The sequence below is a fragment of the Oncorhynchus clarkii genome, chromosome 12 (genome assembly GCF_045791955.1).
Source record: "Oncorhynchus clarkii lewisi isolate Uvic-CL-2024 chromosome 12, UVic_Ocla_1.0, whole genome shotgun sequence".
Taxonomy (NCBI): Eukaryota; Metazoa; Chordata; class Actinopteri; order Salmoniformes; family Salmonidae; genus Oncorhynchus; species Oncorhynchus clarkii.
Window position 1 is genome coordinate 46208547 of NC_092158.1, and position 16115 is coordinate 46224661.

At 43.8% G+C, this 16115-nt stretch overlaps 1 protein-coding gene across 1 annotated transcript in view; it reads right to left on the reverse strand.

Annotated features, from left to right (window-relative positions):
- The window catches only part of LOC139423238 (glutamate receptor 4), a 162750-nt gene that overhangs the window by 21706 nt on the left and 124929 nt on the right, over positions 1-16115 (reverse strand). The window contains exons 11-12 of the mRNA XM_071175036.1: positions 10842-11215; positions 1894-2092 (exon numbers count right to left, since the gene is read on the reverse strand). Coding sequence (XP_071031137.1) covers positions 1894-2092; positions 10842-11215 — 573 coding nt within the window. The remainder of the gene's footprint in view (positions 1-1893; positions 2093-10841; positions 11216-16115) is intronic.

A 16115-nucleotide genomic window follows, 5' to 3' on the forward strand; every position in this document is an offset into this window, starting at 1 on the left:
CTCATGCTACCCTTCTATGCACACCAAAATTACCAGTTTCTTTGAATTGCCTTGTGAAAGCCTAACACTGAACGATTGTATTTAATAACTTAGCTAGTCACGTTGGCAATAGAACAAGCACTCAAATCATGCCCACCTGACCCAGAATGCGATTTATAATGTACCGTTTTTTTAACTGCGTAAACAATACCAGTAATTGTGTGACGTTGGGAATGCAGGGTTGCATTCCAAATGAAACAACTACAAGTGTGCTGGCTCTAATTCCTCCATGGCACAGCTAGGAGAGTTAAAAAAAGTGCCTTCTAGTTGAAGACACTTCTTTGAGTCATAAAATTGCATTGAAATTGTTTAGGAACTGTGGAGAGGTGACATTTCTAGCCTGTCTATCTATGGGTAAGAGGGTTGACGTGTTATGCATATTAAACATCTCCAATCCAAAATTAAACCTAGAATCAGCTTTCTATTTTGCAACAAAGCCTCCTTCACTCACGCCGCCAAACAAGTAAAACGGACTATCCTACCGATCCTTGACTTCGGCGATGTCATTTACAAAATAAACTATAAAATAAACTAACTAGTCTATCACAGTGCCATCCGTTTTGTCACCATAGCCCCATATACCACCCACCACTGCGACCTATTTGCTCTAGTCGGCTGGCCCTCGCTACATATTCGTCGCCAGACCCACTGGCTCCAGGTCATCTATAAGTCTTTGCTCGGTAAAGCTCCGCCTTATCTCAGCTCACTTGTCTCGATAACAACACCCACCCGTAGCACACGCTCCAGTAGGTATATCTCACCGGTCATCCCCAAAGCCAACACCTCCTTTGGCCGCCTTTCCCCCCAGTTCTCTGCTGCCAATGACTGGAACAAATTGCAAAAATCGATGAAGCTGAAGACTTATATTTAAACACTAACTTTAAACATCAGCTATCTGAGCAGCTAACCGATCACTGCAGCTGTACATATCCCATCTGTAAATAGCCCATCCAATCTACCTACCTCATCCCCATATTGTTTTTATTTACTTTTCTGCTCTTTTGCACACTAGTATTTCTACTTGCACATTATCATCTGCACATGTATCACTCCAGTGTCAATTTGTTAAATTGTTTTTACTTCGCTACTATGGCCTATTTATTACCTTACCTCCTCACGCCATTTGCACACACTGCATATAGACTTAAAAATATATATATTGTGTTATTGACTGTACGCTTGTTTATGCCATGTGTAACTCGGTGTTGTTGTTTTTGTCGCACTGCTTTGCTTTATCTTGGCCAGATCACAGTTGTAAATGAGAACTTGCTTACCTGGTTAAATAAAGGTGAAATAATAATATTTTTTGTTATTAAAAGAAATGCTCGACCCTCTCAGTTTCCCACCTGAAAATTGCCAAAAAGTGTAGAACCAGCTTTTGAAATAAATATTTTAAAAAGAAGAGTTTCACCATATTAATAAAAGAGTTAAATTCACGTAACAGGGTTGACCTTAAAATGAGGGACAGACATACTTTTTAATGATGGTGAAACTTAGATACATTTTGGGATTAAGTGGTTGAAATCTTCCTAGAAGTGACACAGGGTTGACGGAGGGACATGTCAAAATGCAGAATTTTGGCACTTCAGATATCCTTTATTTAAATAAAACATCAGATGAATTGAATTCTCCATGTGGTCTATATTAAAGCCACTTAATTCAATATAACAGGCTTTTAAAATGCAATATTGGTGCACAATTATTTCTTAAAATATCAAAGGCACTTTTTGTGGAACGACGCAGCTACTAGCCAAAACATTTTATTCCTACATACACAAATAGTCTATGAAATAGGACAAGGCCATAATATGAGAATTCAGACACAGCTTGTATCCAGTCCAGTACTATACTCACCCTGAAAAACTCTTTAGTGGAGCCGGAGTCTAGGGTGCCGTAGGCTATGTCTGTCTGTTTAGCCAGGTCTTCAGCACTCTCTATGGGCGACACCATCCTCTCTACTGTGAGGAAAGCAGCCAGGTTGGCCGTGTAGGAGGAGATGATGATGAGGGTGAAGAACCACCACACACCACCCACGATACGCCCAGATAGAGACCTGGGGATAAGAGAGGGAGGAAGAGGAGGAAAGAGAGGAAATGAGGGAGAGGAGGGGAGAAGGGAGAGGACGGGTAGAAGGAGGGAGGATAGGATGGAGAGGAATAAGGGAGCCATAGCAGGAGGTGAGAATGAGAAGGAGTGAAGGAATAGGAGAAGAGTGAGCATGGCGAGGAAAAGAGAAGAGTGAGAAGAGTATGATAGGGGGGGTGTGATAGGGGGGGGTATGATAGCGGGGTGATAGGGGGGGTGTGATAGAGTGCAGAGTCCATCAATAACAAAAAATAATTTTGAATTGACACAAATCCACAAACTATATCAAGTAGTGAGAGTGAATTACAGACAACGTTATAGGTGACCTGTGTGGTAAACCAGTTAGAGCTGCTGACCCTGCCACATGTATTCCAAAGTTGGCATGAGTTCAAATCCAGTCCACTGCCCTTCTGACTCGCAATCTTTATTGCCTCCCCTTAACTGTCCTTTCTGTATAAATAAAAACCCACAAAAATTATAGATCTAAAAAAAGAATAACTTATACAATGGAACAGGCTCTGAGAGGACACTGACTGCACACTGCACAGCATCATCCAACCCATTTTCAAATCCAACTTAAGGCAGAGTGGCTCATTAAAACCCAATGCGTTTGTGTGTCAACCAGGTAGTGCGCTGTGGTCCCTCTTTCTTTCTTTCTTTCTTTCTTTCTTTCTTTCTTTCTTTCTTTCTTTCTTTCTTTCTCTCTGTTTATTGGTGGGATGAAAAGAGCTGACGACATCACACAGAGCTCCCTCTGTTCAGCTCTGTTCTCGTCTTGTTTGTTGGCTCAAGGGAGACAGATAACTCACCGACTCTCGAGTGAGCAGGGGAAGGTCGTGAGGAGAATCTCAAACAAAATGGTGCATTGGAGTGAACAAACAACATTCTCTCTCCCCCCTTGGCGTGAACCAAACACAGAGAGAGAGGCTCTATGAAAACCCTTCAGTTCCTGTTGTTTTATCAAACTAATTGCCTTTTCACACTATTTCACACATGCAGACCTGAACCAAACCGGCACTACTGTGCCGACCTGAACCTTTCATTCCAGCATGCAGCGACTATGGTGGATGTTCCCCCAGGCCAGCTCTGCTCAGTAATGTGAAAAGAGTCAAAAAGGGGAGATTCCACCTCAGTCAATGCTAGCTATAGTGTCTCCACATCACCTTCCCCTGTTCCCCTTGTCGCTTAGGACAGGGCACACTGTGTCCCCTTCTAGTCTTATCCCTAGCATCTGACACCAACTTGTCCCAATCACAATCTCACACATGCATGCACACACACACACCCCCTGCCCAACACACAGCAAAAATCTCACCAACCCGAGAGCCGCAGCAGCAAAGCATGTTTAACTGTACACAGAAGGCTATGCTGCAGAATAGTTCACATATAAACTCTGTTAACTCTGCCTCTGGATTTGAATGTAGATTACGAGCCTCTCCCCCTTCATCATATTCTCTTTCCCTCTGGTTCTCTCCCTCCCTCCCTCAAGGCTCTCCCCCTCCACCTTCAACATTTTCTCGCTCCTTTATTTATATCTCTAGTTTTCCTCCCATTATGTCCCTTACTCTCTCTCTCTCTCTGCAGTATATCTCTTTTGCTTCTGTAATCCTGGGACTATCATCAACAGCTTCAGTGTGAAAGACTGGAAAAGGTAGAAGGAGAAGGGCACTCTTGCTTTCGGTCTCACCTTTTCCTTCATTCTCTCTCTCTCTCTCTCTCTCTCTCTCTCTCTCTCTCTCTCTCTCTCTCTCTCTCTCTCTCTCTCTCTCTCTCTCTCTCTCTCTCTCTCTCTCTCTCTCTCTCTCTCTCTCTCTCTCTCTCTCTCTCTCTCTCTCTCTCTTATCTCATCCTTTTTCTTTCTGTCTCCCTGTTTCTTTCTCTCCTTATCTCCTGCTCCATTCTCTCCTCCTCCCTCTCGTAAGGTTTGCTCCCGTTGGAAGCGAGAGGCCAGCAGCTGTGTCTGAGGACAGAGAGCTAGGGGACTTTCTCCCTCTCTCTCGCTACCCCCAGTCTGCGTTGATCTGAGGTGACTCCAGTGGCTGTCATCCATGGTGACAGACGTGGTGATACCCTGATGGGCCAGAGCCAACGGGGGGAAGGAGCGGGGGATAGAAAGGGTCGTTATCAGTGGAGGGGTTGTTGCTGCCATATGGCAGCACCAGTATGACCCTGGTTTAACATCCTTGTTACATAGATGTGCGTGAGTGTGTGGCGTGCGTGCGTGCGAGTGACTCACCATACACATACTTTTCATTATTTGATGTCTGCATGAGTTGTGTGTTTGTGGACAGGTAATTAAGATTAAAGTATGTGATGTACAATATAAAATAATGGCAGAGCTACAGTTGAAGTCGGAAGTTTACATACACCTTAGCCAAATACATTTAAACTTAGTTTCACAATTCCTGACATTTAATCCTAGTAAAAATTCCCTGTCTTAGGTCATTTAGGAGCACCACTTTATTTTGAGAATGTGAAATGTCAGAATAATAGTAAAGAGAATGATTTATTTCAGCTTTTATTTTTTTCATCACATTCCCAGTGGGTCAGAAGTTTACATACACTCAATTAGTATTTGGTACCATTGCCTTTAAATTGTTTAACTTGGATCAAACGTTTCAGGTAGCCTTCCACAAGCTAAGTTGGGTCAATGTTGGCCCATTCCTCCTGACAGAGCTGATGTAACTGAGTCAGGTTTGTAGGCCTCCTTGCTCGCACACACTTTTCCGTTCTGCCCACAAATGTTCTATATATGTTCTATATTTCGACCAAGCTTTAACTTCCTGATTGATGTCTTGAGATGTTGCTTCAATATACAGTGCCTTGCGAAAGTATTCGGCCCCCTTGAACTTTGCGACCTTTTGCCACATTTCAGGCTTCAAACATAAAGATATAAAACTGTATTTTTTTGTGAAGAATCAACAACAAGTGGGACACAATCATGAAGTGGAACGACATTTATTGGATATTTCAAACTTTTTTAACAAATCAAAAACGGAAAGATTGGGCGTGCAAAATTATTCAGCCCCTTTACTTTCAGTGCAGCAAACTCTCTCCAGAAGTTCAGTGAGGATCTCTGAATGATCCAATGTTGACCTAAATGACTAATGATGATAAATACAATCCACCTGTGTGTAATCAAGTCTCCGTATAAATGCACCTGCACTGTGATAGTCTCAGAGGTCCGTTAAAAGCGCAGAGAGCATCATGAAGAACAAGGAACACACCAGGCAGGTCCGAGATACTGTTGTGAAGAAGTTTAAAGCCGGATTTGGATACAAAAAGATTTCCCAAGCTTTAAACATCCCAAGGAGCACTGTGCAAGCGATAATATTGAAATGGAAGGAGTATCAGACCACTGCAAATCTACCAAGACCTGGCCGTCCCTCTAAACTTTCAGCTCATACAAGGAGAAGACTGATCAGAGATGCAGCCAAGAGGCCCATTATCACTCTGGATGAACTGCAGAGATCTACAGCTGAGGTGGGAGACTCTGTCCATAGGACAACAATCAGTCGTATATTGCACAAATCTGGCCTTTATAGAAGAGTGGCAAGAAGAAAGCAATTTCTTAAAGATATCCATAAAAAGTGTAGTTTAAAGTTTGCCACAAGACACCTGGGAGACACACCAAACATGTGGAAGAAGGTGCTCTGGTCAGATGAAACCAAAATTGAACTTTTTGGCAACAATGCAAAACGTTATGTTTGGCGTAAAAGCAACACAGCTGAACACACCATCCCCACTGTCAAACATGGTGGTGGCAGCATCATGGTTTGGGCCTGCTTTTCTTCAGCAGGGACAGGGAAGATGGTTAAAATTGATGGGAAGATGGATGGAGCCAAATACAGGACCATTCTGGAAGAAAACCTGATGGAGTCTGCAAAAGACCTGAGACTGGGACGGAGATTTGTCTTCCAACAAGACAACGATCCAAAACATAAAGCAAAATCTACAATGGAATGGTTTAAAAATAAACATATCCAGGTGTTAGAATGGCCAAGTCAAAGTCCAGACCTGAATCCAATCGAGAATCTGTGGAAAGAACTGAAAACTGCTGTTCACAAATGCTCTCCATCCAACCTCACTGAGCTCGAGCTGTTTTGCAAGGAGGAATGGGAAAAATTTTCAGTCTCTCGATGTGCAAAACTGATAGAGACATACCCCAAGCGACTTACAGCTGTAATCGCAGCAAAAGGTGGCGCTACAAAGTATTAACTTAAGGGGGCTGAATAATTTTCGCAAGGCACTGTATCTACATACATTTCCCTCCTCATACATTCATCTCTGAGACACAACGCGTCTCCTTCCTGAGCGGTACGACGGCTGCATGGTCCCATGGTTTTTATACTTGCGTACCTATTGTTTGTACAGATGAACAAGTATGAACCAAGTATGAACCAGACTTGTGGAGGTCTACAATTTTTTGGGGCTGATTTCTTTTGATTTTCCCATGATGTCAAGCAAAGAGGCACTGAGTTTGAAGGTAGGCCTTGAAATACATCCACAGGTACTCAAATGATGTCAATTAGCCTATCGGATGCTTCTAAAGCCATGACATCATTTTCTGGAATTTTCCAAGCTGTTTAATGGCACAGTCAACTTAGTGTATTTAAACTTCTGACCCACTGGAATTGTGATACAGTGAATTATAAGTGAAATAATCTGTCTGTAAACAATTGTTGGAAAAATTACTTGTGTCATGCACAAAGTAGATGTCCTAACCGACTTGCCCTAACCGACAGAGAGAGAAGACAGGGAGATTGTCAGCGCCGTGTGTATAGGTGGCAGGGAAGTCAGGCGCAGGAGAGTCAAAATGGAGTGTAAATGGAGTCTTTTAATAAATGTCCACAGAACATGCTCCATAACATTAAAGTACAGACATGAACAAACATGGGTACGAGGACCCGTCGCGCACCAACACAACAAATAAACAACACTGACAATAAAACAATCTCTGACAAAGACATGAGGGAAAACAGAGGGTTAAATACACAACAGGTAATGAATGGGATTGAAAACAGGTGTGTGGGAAGACAAGACAAAACCAACGGAAAATTAAAAATGGATCAATGATGGCTAGAAGACCGGTGACGTCGAACGCCGAGCACCGCCCAAACAAGGAGAGGCAACGACTTCGGCAGAAGTCTTGACAGAGATATAGAGATTGATACAGAGACAGGGAGAGAAAGAGAGAGAGGAGAGCCACAGTGAGGTTGACCTTGAGAGGAGCCTAAATAAATGAAGATGTGTTGTCTGCTCCCAGCATGATACACCCCCAGGCTAGCCCCAAGTGCTTTAGTTAGTCATGCTATCCCCCTCTCCCGCTCTCTTCCGTCCTTCTCTCTCTCCCTCCCTGTCCTCTCCATTGCAGCCCTGATTAAGAATTTATTTCCTGAAATCAATTTGACCCTACAGAGCCTGTAAAAATTCAGCCTCACTTCTCTCATACTCTCGCTCAAGTGATGCAGTCTGGCAAATATGATTTTCATATGCATGGTAGGGCAGACTGAAGCAATCAGCACTGACCAAACATGCCAAACCAATCGCACCTGTTAAATTAGACTAGACTAGAGGAAGGCGACCTTCAAGAACAGACCAAACCAATCGCACCCCATCCAATCAAGCCAACCGGTGAGCACAGTGTAGACCAATCACACCCAGATCAAACTGTCCGTGGATATTTCTGGGGATGATCGGATAGCGTGTTAACCAACACGAGTCAAGGTGTACCCAGGTTGTTATTGTCAATATAATTTGTTCTTACCTGGCTGAAAAAAGGTTTAAACATAGAAAGTGGCCATAAGTTATAAACATACACAGAAAATTACAGAAAGTACTAACCTTGCTGGTCTAACAAAATCGTTGACATACTGCCTTCAGCATCCACAAAGATTTCAGAATATTATTATGGTATTGTGCATATCTTAATAGTGTAAATAATTAAGTATTTGTCTGTCTCCTGAGTCTATAACAGCGTGGTGCGTCGCAAATGGCATTGGACTCAGGTCAAAGGTAGTGCAATATATAGGGAATAGGCAGCCATTTGGGATGCAGCCTGCATCTTTAGTTACTCTAAACTGGGATTTGTTCTCAATTAGGGAGATCCCATGTCACCACTTCACCCACAAACACTCCCCTCTCCGTTGCCACGGAGACCCGGCATTACCATCGGAGACGAGCACACAGGGATATGAATTACTGCATTAATTATTATGGGGTGCCTTGGGGAGACGTGTGTGTGTGTGTGTGTGTGAGTGTCTGTATGTGTGTGAGAGAAGCGGAATTAACATTCATTAAGGTAAAAGACGGAACTTCAGTAGCGAATAACCTTTAGATCATCTCAGCACTGGGTCATCATCTCTGATTGGACTGTGTATGTTATCAGTGTGAGATGGATTCCTGTATGTGCCTTACACGTACGCCAGCTTCCTTTCCTTATCATCACTACAGATGAGTGGTGTGGCATAGTCTCAAACCCATCACTAAAACAGTGCCCTTGTCATTCCCTCATTTCCTCCACACTCCCAAAGTCACCTAATCCCTCGGTGGAGGGGATTTACATGTCCCCTTGTCAAGGTAAACTTTAGTCAACCCCTCCAGAGTGAACAAGGGCTCTTTTGGTGACAGATTGGGACAGGGCCCGTGGGATTACTTTAACTGTATCTGTGACAGATGTGGGACAGACAGGCACAGTAGGCAGGCCACACTGTGGAGAGATAAAAGGACAATGTAGACAAAATGTATCAATTCTAAATGTTTCAATACTAAATAATAAATGCTGACTAAATTACTAAACAGTAGCAGGTCATAAAATTCCAGAAAAACATCCCAAAATTCCCAGGTTTTCCAGAAATTCGCAGTTGGAGGAATCCCAGTTGGATGATACTTTTCTTGCGTATTCCCTCTTGATTGCTAGAATCCCGAACTGGGATTACTGGAAAACCTGAGGATTTTGGGAAAGTTGATGGAATTATATACAGTATTTGGTGGATGAGGATCCCTTCTCAAGTGGACTACTTAAAATGAAGTGGACTTAAGTCAAAATCATAGGCCCACTATAGCTCCCTCAAGGTAGAGGTGCTATAGGATGTTTTAGGATGCTACGTAACGGGCACTATAATTTTGACGGTGCTCTCTTCTAATGTACCTTAGTGTTCTCCATCTTGTGTATGCCTCTGCTCTGGTCCTGTGTAGGAGGGCTGAAAAATACAGGCTGGTTTTGGTCCCTCCTCTCAGTCTTATTCCATTCTTAATCTTAAAGACTATGATCTACAGTATATAGGAACCTTAGTGGTACTAAGAGATATATAGGAACCATTAAAGACTAGAAGAGCTGAAACTAAAACTCAGCTATATGATGTGACCACGAGCAGCAGTATGAACCAATGATAATGCAGGGGAGATCAACCTTTTGCTTTCGGCTGTCTTTGTGTGTTTTGCGGAAGTGCCCACAACTGACAATGTAATGCTAACTTCATATCGCTGAGTCTACCTTTAAAATAACTCCAGGGACCATAAAGCAGACTTAGGACATATTTGACACATGTCAAATACATACCTCAAGTACTTTCAAATACTTTGAGCTGTGCTTGTTTTAGGTTTCCTGGTATCACAGAGCAAATAGTCCTAAAAGTGCAAACTTCAAACTAGACCAAGCACACTTCAAATGCATTTAAGTATTTGACACAGGATATTATGTAGGCTATTTGACCCAGGTCTGTCATGAAATTACTATAAAAAGAACTACACAAACCATAAAGATCCTTATCACGACTACAGGACAGCAAGCAGATGCTGAGTGGGCGGAAAAGTGTGTCACAGACAGGAAGCTTGACCCGGAAGCAAATGACACCCAGCACTGAATGGTTACGGAATAGTTTTTTGTGGTTCATGATCGTAACGAGAGGTAGCTAATAGTAAGTAATGAATGATATACCCTTTGACTTCTCGTGCCTGTTGAACGCAGAAATACAGTGTATGAAACATAGCACGAATACACACCAGACACGTCAAAGACAATGGGACAGCAGTGCAATTTCCCTCTAAAGCAGATGATAAATGCTGAAACAGACAGATCACAATGCACCCCCCCCCCCCCCCCCCCCACACACACACACACACACAGTAAAGCATAGCAGTGACAGTGACTACAAACGAAAAGCCGAGATAAGACATACTTATTACAAATCTACAGGCCAATGACATTTAGTTATGTTCACTTATGTGACATAAAGCGGCGATTTTGGTGTGAATATCCATGAAAAAAACTAGGGTGCAAATTGCAAGTGTACAGAGTGGAGTAACTATGTTTGTTCTGCAACAGACAGCGAAGACACTAATAGTTAGCCAGCGAATGAAACCTGTATCCTGTATGATTCATAGCATCCCGAGGCAGTTATCAATGTCAACAAGCCTTTAACACTTAACCCAATAAAGAAAAGGTCATTGAGGGAACATTTGGATGTAATGTAGTATTATGTGTGTAATGTATGTGCGTGTGTTTGTCTCTCACCTAAGGAATGTTTGGGTGTAATGTAATAGGATGTATTTCATGTAGTAGTAGTAGTAGTAATATTTATCTCCCAGCTGGGGGATGTTTCGGTATAATGTATCAGAATATATTGCTGTAGTAGTAAGTGTGTATTGTAGTAGTATGCATGTAGTGTAGTAGTAGTATATCATGCAGTCTAAGTAGTAATGCATCTGTCGCTCACCTGGGGGAGATGTCACAGCCCTGCTGCATGAAGGCGCCCAGGGAGAACCAGAGGGAGTTGAAGATGCCGAACTCATTGGGGGGCTGGTCGCTGGGCGGACCGTCGGTGCCCTCCTCGGGCTCCTCGGTGTGCCACTCGTACGGGCTGAAGCGGCTGACCAGGAAGAGCACCACGCTCACGCCGATGTAGGCAAACACAATGCACATCCAGATCTCGTAGGCCAGCGGGTCCAGGAAGGAGAACACCCCAGGTTTGGACTTCTGGGGCTTCTTGATCATGATGGAGATGCCCAGTGACATGAAGGGCTTGGAAAAGTCGATCACCTCCTCCCGGACCAGCGTGATTGTCAATGGGGCCACAGCGATTTCCGCTTTCTGTTAATGGGTGGGGGAAGAGAAGGGGGAAAGGGTTAGCCTTTGGACTGGAGAGTCATCTAAGCTGCTAATGAAACTGCTGCCAACAGTAGACAACAGTAGAAACAACTATGGGTTACGACAAGGTTCCCCAACTAGTGCCCCGAATTTGGCCCGTGGGTTATTTTATTTGGCCGCCCAAGTTTTCTGATCCAATTTGTATTTTCTGGAAGCCTCAGCGATGCACTTGGGTGGTATACTCAGCAAGATTTCTCAATTCCATTAACTTCTGCCGGTCGACGGTGCCACTGTGCTCCTTAGCCTGCACCGCCTGAGCTGCAGCTCGGTAGATCCTCTCATACACGGTTGCAGTGAAGCTGTCATTGGAATGAGCGAGTTTAGGGGCAGAGGAAGAGGAGCTTGAAGGGTTGATGTGCTCAGCCAGGGAAGGCTACACAGGGGGTGGGCTGAACCATCCCGATGAATCCATGCCATGCATATCATGTGGGGGTAAGTGGCCCCACCCAGGAAGACTCCAAAGCACCACACAGTCTTGGAAGGCTGGTACATGTTGTGGGACGGATGTGGAATTACCCTGAGAGATGATTCCATCCATCCTAATCTTCTTGCAAGGCAAAGGAGGAATAGGACACTCAACATCCAGTTTGGTGGCAGCACGTCTGATTGCCTCGAAGAAGGGGAGGTCAGCCATAGTCTCCTGCCAAATTTCCTCAGTTTTGCTGGCCTGCACAAGCTGAGCAGAGGAGAATAAATCTTCCTCAGGGGTGTAATCCATCTTCTGGTCAAAGGGGGTGGTGCCTGATGCGGCAAGAGACATGCCGTCGTTCTCACTTCTGGATCCATCTGAAAGGATGGGCAACCTATGAATTTGCTGGGAGCTCGAGTGGAGGGGAAGACTGGTAGAGCTTCTCCCTCCTGTGGAACTTTGTTATCAACAGTCATCCTCGAACAAGAGTGAGGCCTGGCCAATACTTTGCTCTACGTTTAATGACGCCGGGTCCCAATTTAGCACAATGCACACACCTAGCGGGGTCAACGAGAGCTGCCTATGCATGGTCCATGCCGAGGCATGTAGCACAGAGCTGATGGGAATCAGGCCGGGACATGACGTTGCAGCAATTACCAGGGCAAGCCTTGTTTGGCTTGCGCCGCTTTCTCTCCCCCTTGGTTGGATATCGTTTCGAATGGATGGACGGAAACAGATGGAATTACCGGGGAGGAGGCTAGCAAGCTCACTACTCGACACACTACTATTCGATGGGGAAGTCGGACGAGAAAAGGAAGTAACGGGAGACTATCGGGGTAACGATAGCTAGAAGTCAGATAAGCAGAAACAGTCTAAATACTTTCAGAAACAGTAGCCCAAAGGTTTCTAGTTTAAAACCACATGCAGCGCTGGTAGCCAACTAGCGAGCTAAGAGACCATAAAGCTAGCTAACTCTGAACGATGGAGACTGACGGAGAGCTAGAACATCAGGAGTAGAAGTGGTTAAAACTACACTGTAAAACAAATGTAGTTGTTTCAACTAAATATTATTAAGTAACTGGTTCCTTTTTTTTGTTTACTCAACTTTTCAGTCAAAGTTTTACCAGAATGTAACATTTTTTTAGTGGCCCAACCTTAGCTCCAACATAAGAAAACATAGGCAAAAATTCAGACCACTTAAAATTGTGTTATTTAAACAGAGTAATATGCCCAACAAACACTAGACAATTATGCAGAAAAACATACAATTGCTGAAGTAAGTAAATCAAATCAATGATGAGAGAATAGTCAGAATAAATGATCAATGATACAGGCATGGTGGCATAGCAGGAAGATTGGAATGTGGTTGAAGAGGTTCAAATCCCAGGTAAGGACAAGTTGAATAATAATGACAGTATACAGTGCATTCGGAAAGTATTCAGACCCCTTGACTTTTCCCACATTTTGTTACGTTACAGCCTTATTCTAAAATGGATTAAATAAAACATGTTCCTCATCAATTTACACAATGTACCCCATAATGACAAAGCAAAAACAGGTTTTTAGAAATCTTTGCAAATTTAAAAAAACAAAAAAAACATAAATACCTTATTTACATAAGTATTCAGACACTTAGCCATGAGACTCAAAATTGAGCTCAGGTGCATCCTGTTTCCATTGATCATCCTTGAGATGTTTCTACAACTTGATTGGAGTCCACCTGTGGTAAATTCAATTGATTGGACATGATTTGGAAATGTACACACGTGTCTATATAAGGTCCCACAGTTGACAGTGAATATCAGAGCAAAAATCAAACCATGAGGTCGAAGGAATTGTCCGTAGAGCTCAATGAGACAGAATTGTGGTTGAGGCACAGATCTGGGGAAGGGTACAAAAAGAATTCTGCAGCATTGAAGGACCCCAAGAACACAGTGGCCTCCATATTTCTTAAATGGAAGAAGTTTGGAACCACTAAGACTTCTAGAGCTGGCTGCCCGGCCAAACGGAGCAATCAGGGGAGAAGAGCCTTGGTCAGGGAGGTGACCAAGATCCCGATGGTTACCAGAGTTCCTCCGTGGAGATGGGAAAACTTTTCAGAAGGACAACCATCTCTGCAGCACTCCACCAATCAGGCCTTTATGGTAGAGTGACCAGATGGAAGCCACTTCTCATTAAAAGGCACATGACAGCCCGCTTGGAGTTTGCCAAAAGGCACCTAAAGGACTCTCAGACCATTTATTTATTTTATTTATTTTTATTTAACCTTATTTAACCTTATTTACAACAACATGAGAAACAAGATTCTCTGGTCTGATGAAACCAAGATTTAACTCGTTGGCCCAAATTCCAAGGATGACGTCTGGAGGAAACCTGGCACCATCCCTATGGTGAAGCATGGTGGCGGCAGCATCATGCTGTGGGGATGTTTTTCAGTGGCAGGGACTGGGAGACTAGTCAGGATCGAGGAAAAGATGAACGGAGCAAAGTACAGAGTTCCTTGATAAAAAACCTGCTCCAGATCGCTCAGCACCCCAGACTGGGGTGAAGGTTCACCTTCCAACAGGACAACGACCCTAACCACACAGCCAAGACCAAGCAGGAGTGGTTTTGGGACAAGTCTGTGAATGTCCTTGAGTGGTCCACCCAGAGCCTGGACTTGAACCTGGAGAGACCTGAAAATAGCTGTGCAGCGACGCTCCCCATCCAACCTGACAGAGTTTGAGTGGATCTGCAGAGAAGAATGGGAGAAACTTCCCAAATACAGGTGTGCTGAGGTTGTAGCATCATACCCAGGAAGACGCAATGCTGTAATCGCTGCCAAAGGTGCTTCATCAAAGTACTGAGTAAAGGATCTGAATACTTATGTAGATATCATATATCTGTTTTTTACATTTGTAATACATTTGCAAAAATGTCTAAAAACCTGTTTTTGCTTTGTCATTATGGGGTGTTGTGTGTTGATTGATGAGGGAAAAAATGACTTTCATCCATTTTAGAATAAGGCTGTAGCGTAAAAAAATGTGGAAAAAGTCAAGGGCTCTGAATACTTTCTGAATGCACTGTAACTGAACATTTACAATGTAGTTATGTATGTCATCGTGTGTCAAATATGTACATAGAAAACGTTATATGTTCAAAGCCTGTGACTAGTTCCAGTGTAACTAGTTCCAGAGCCTTTTTTAGGTAAAATGCCCAAAATAATAATTTCTAGTTGAACATATGAGACAAGTTGAGCAAACACATTGTTTTAAGTTGACAGAATTTTTGCTTACGTTTTCTCATGCTGGAGCTAAGTTTGAGCCAAATAAAAATGTTATGTTCAGGTAACACTTTGACCGAAAAGTTGAATAAACAAAAAAAGGCTGTGGAACCCGTTACTTAATAATAGTTAGTGGATGCGAGCTTCGACTGAAAGCCATTGGGGTGTACGGAAGAGCGGGGTGACATGAGTGAACTTGGGAAGGTTGAACACCAGAGTCTGCAGCATTCTGGATAAGTTGCAGAGGTTTGATGGCACAAGCGGGGAGCCCATCCAACAGAGAGTTGCAGTAGTTCAGACAGGATATGACGAGTTGGACCTGAGGTCACTTCCTGTGTGAGGAAAAGTTGTACTCTACAGATGTTGTAGAGCATGAACCTGCAGGAGTGAGTCACTGCTTTGATGTTTGCAAAGAACAACAGGGTCACGTTGCCCAGGGTCAAGCCAAGGTTTTTTGCACTCTGGGAGGGGAACACTGTGGACTTTCCGACCATGATGGAGAGGTTTTGGAGCAGGCAGCCCTTCCTGGGATAAAGAGCAGCTCTGTCTTGTCGAGTTTGAAAACATTCAAACTGAAATATCTGCCAGGCATGCAGAGATGTGTGTCGCCACCTGGGTGTCAGAAGGGGTGAATGAGAGTGTCATCCACACAGCAATGATAGAAGAGATCATGAGAGGATATGATGGCGCCAAGTGACTTGGTTTATAGAGAGGAGAAGGCCTAGAACCGAGCCATGGATAACACCAGTAGTGAGAGCATGTGGTCCACACCACCTGGTAGGAGCGACCTGCAATCCAGGAGTGTGCAGAGCCTGAGAAGCCCAGCCCTGAGAGGGTGAAGAGGAGGATCTGATGATTCACGGTGTCGAAGGCAGCGGGTAGATCTAGGAGGATGAGAACAGAGGAGTCAGCTTTGGCAGAGCGGAGAGCCTCTGTGATACAGAGAAGAGCAGTCTCAGTTGAGTGACCCATCTTGAAGCCTGACTGGTTAGGTTCAAGAAAATCGCTCTGAGAAAGATAACAAGAGAGTCGGTCAGCTACAGTTCGTCAGAGCCAAAGAAGACAGGGGCTTTATGTATCAAGCGTCTCAGAGCTGGAGTGCTGATCTAGGATCAGGTTCCTTCTGTCTGTGTAATCTTATTCATTGGGATCTAAAAGGCAAAATGTACCCG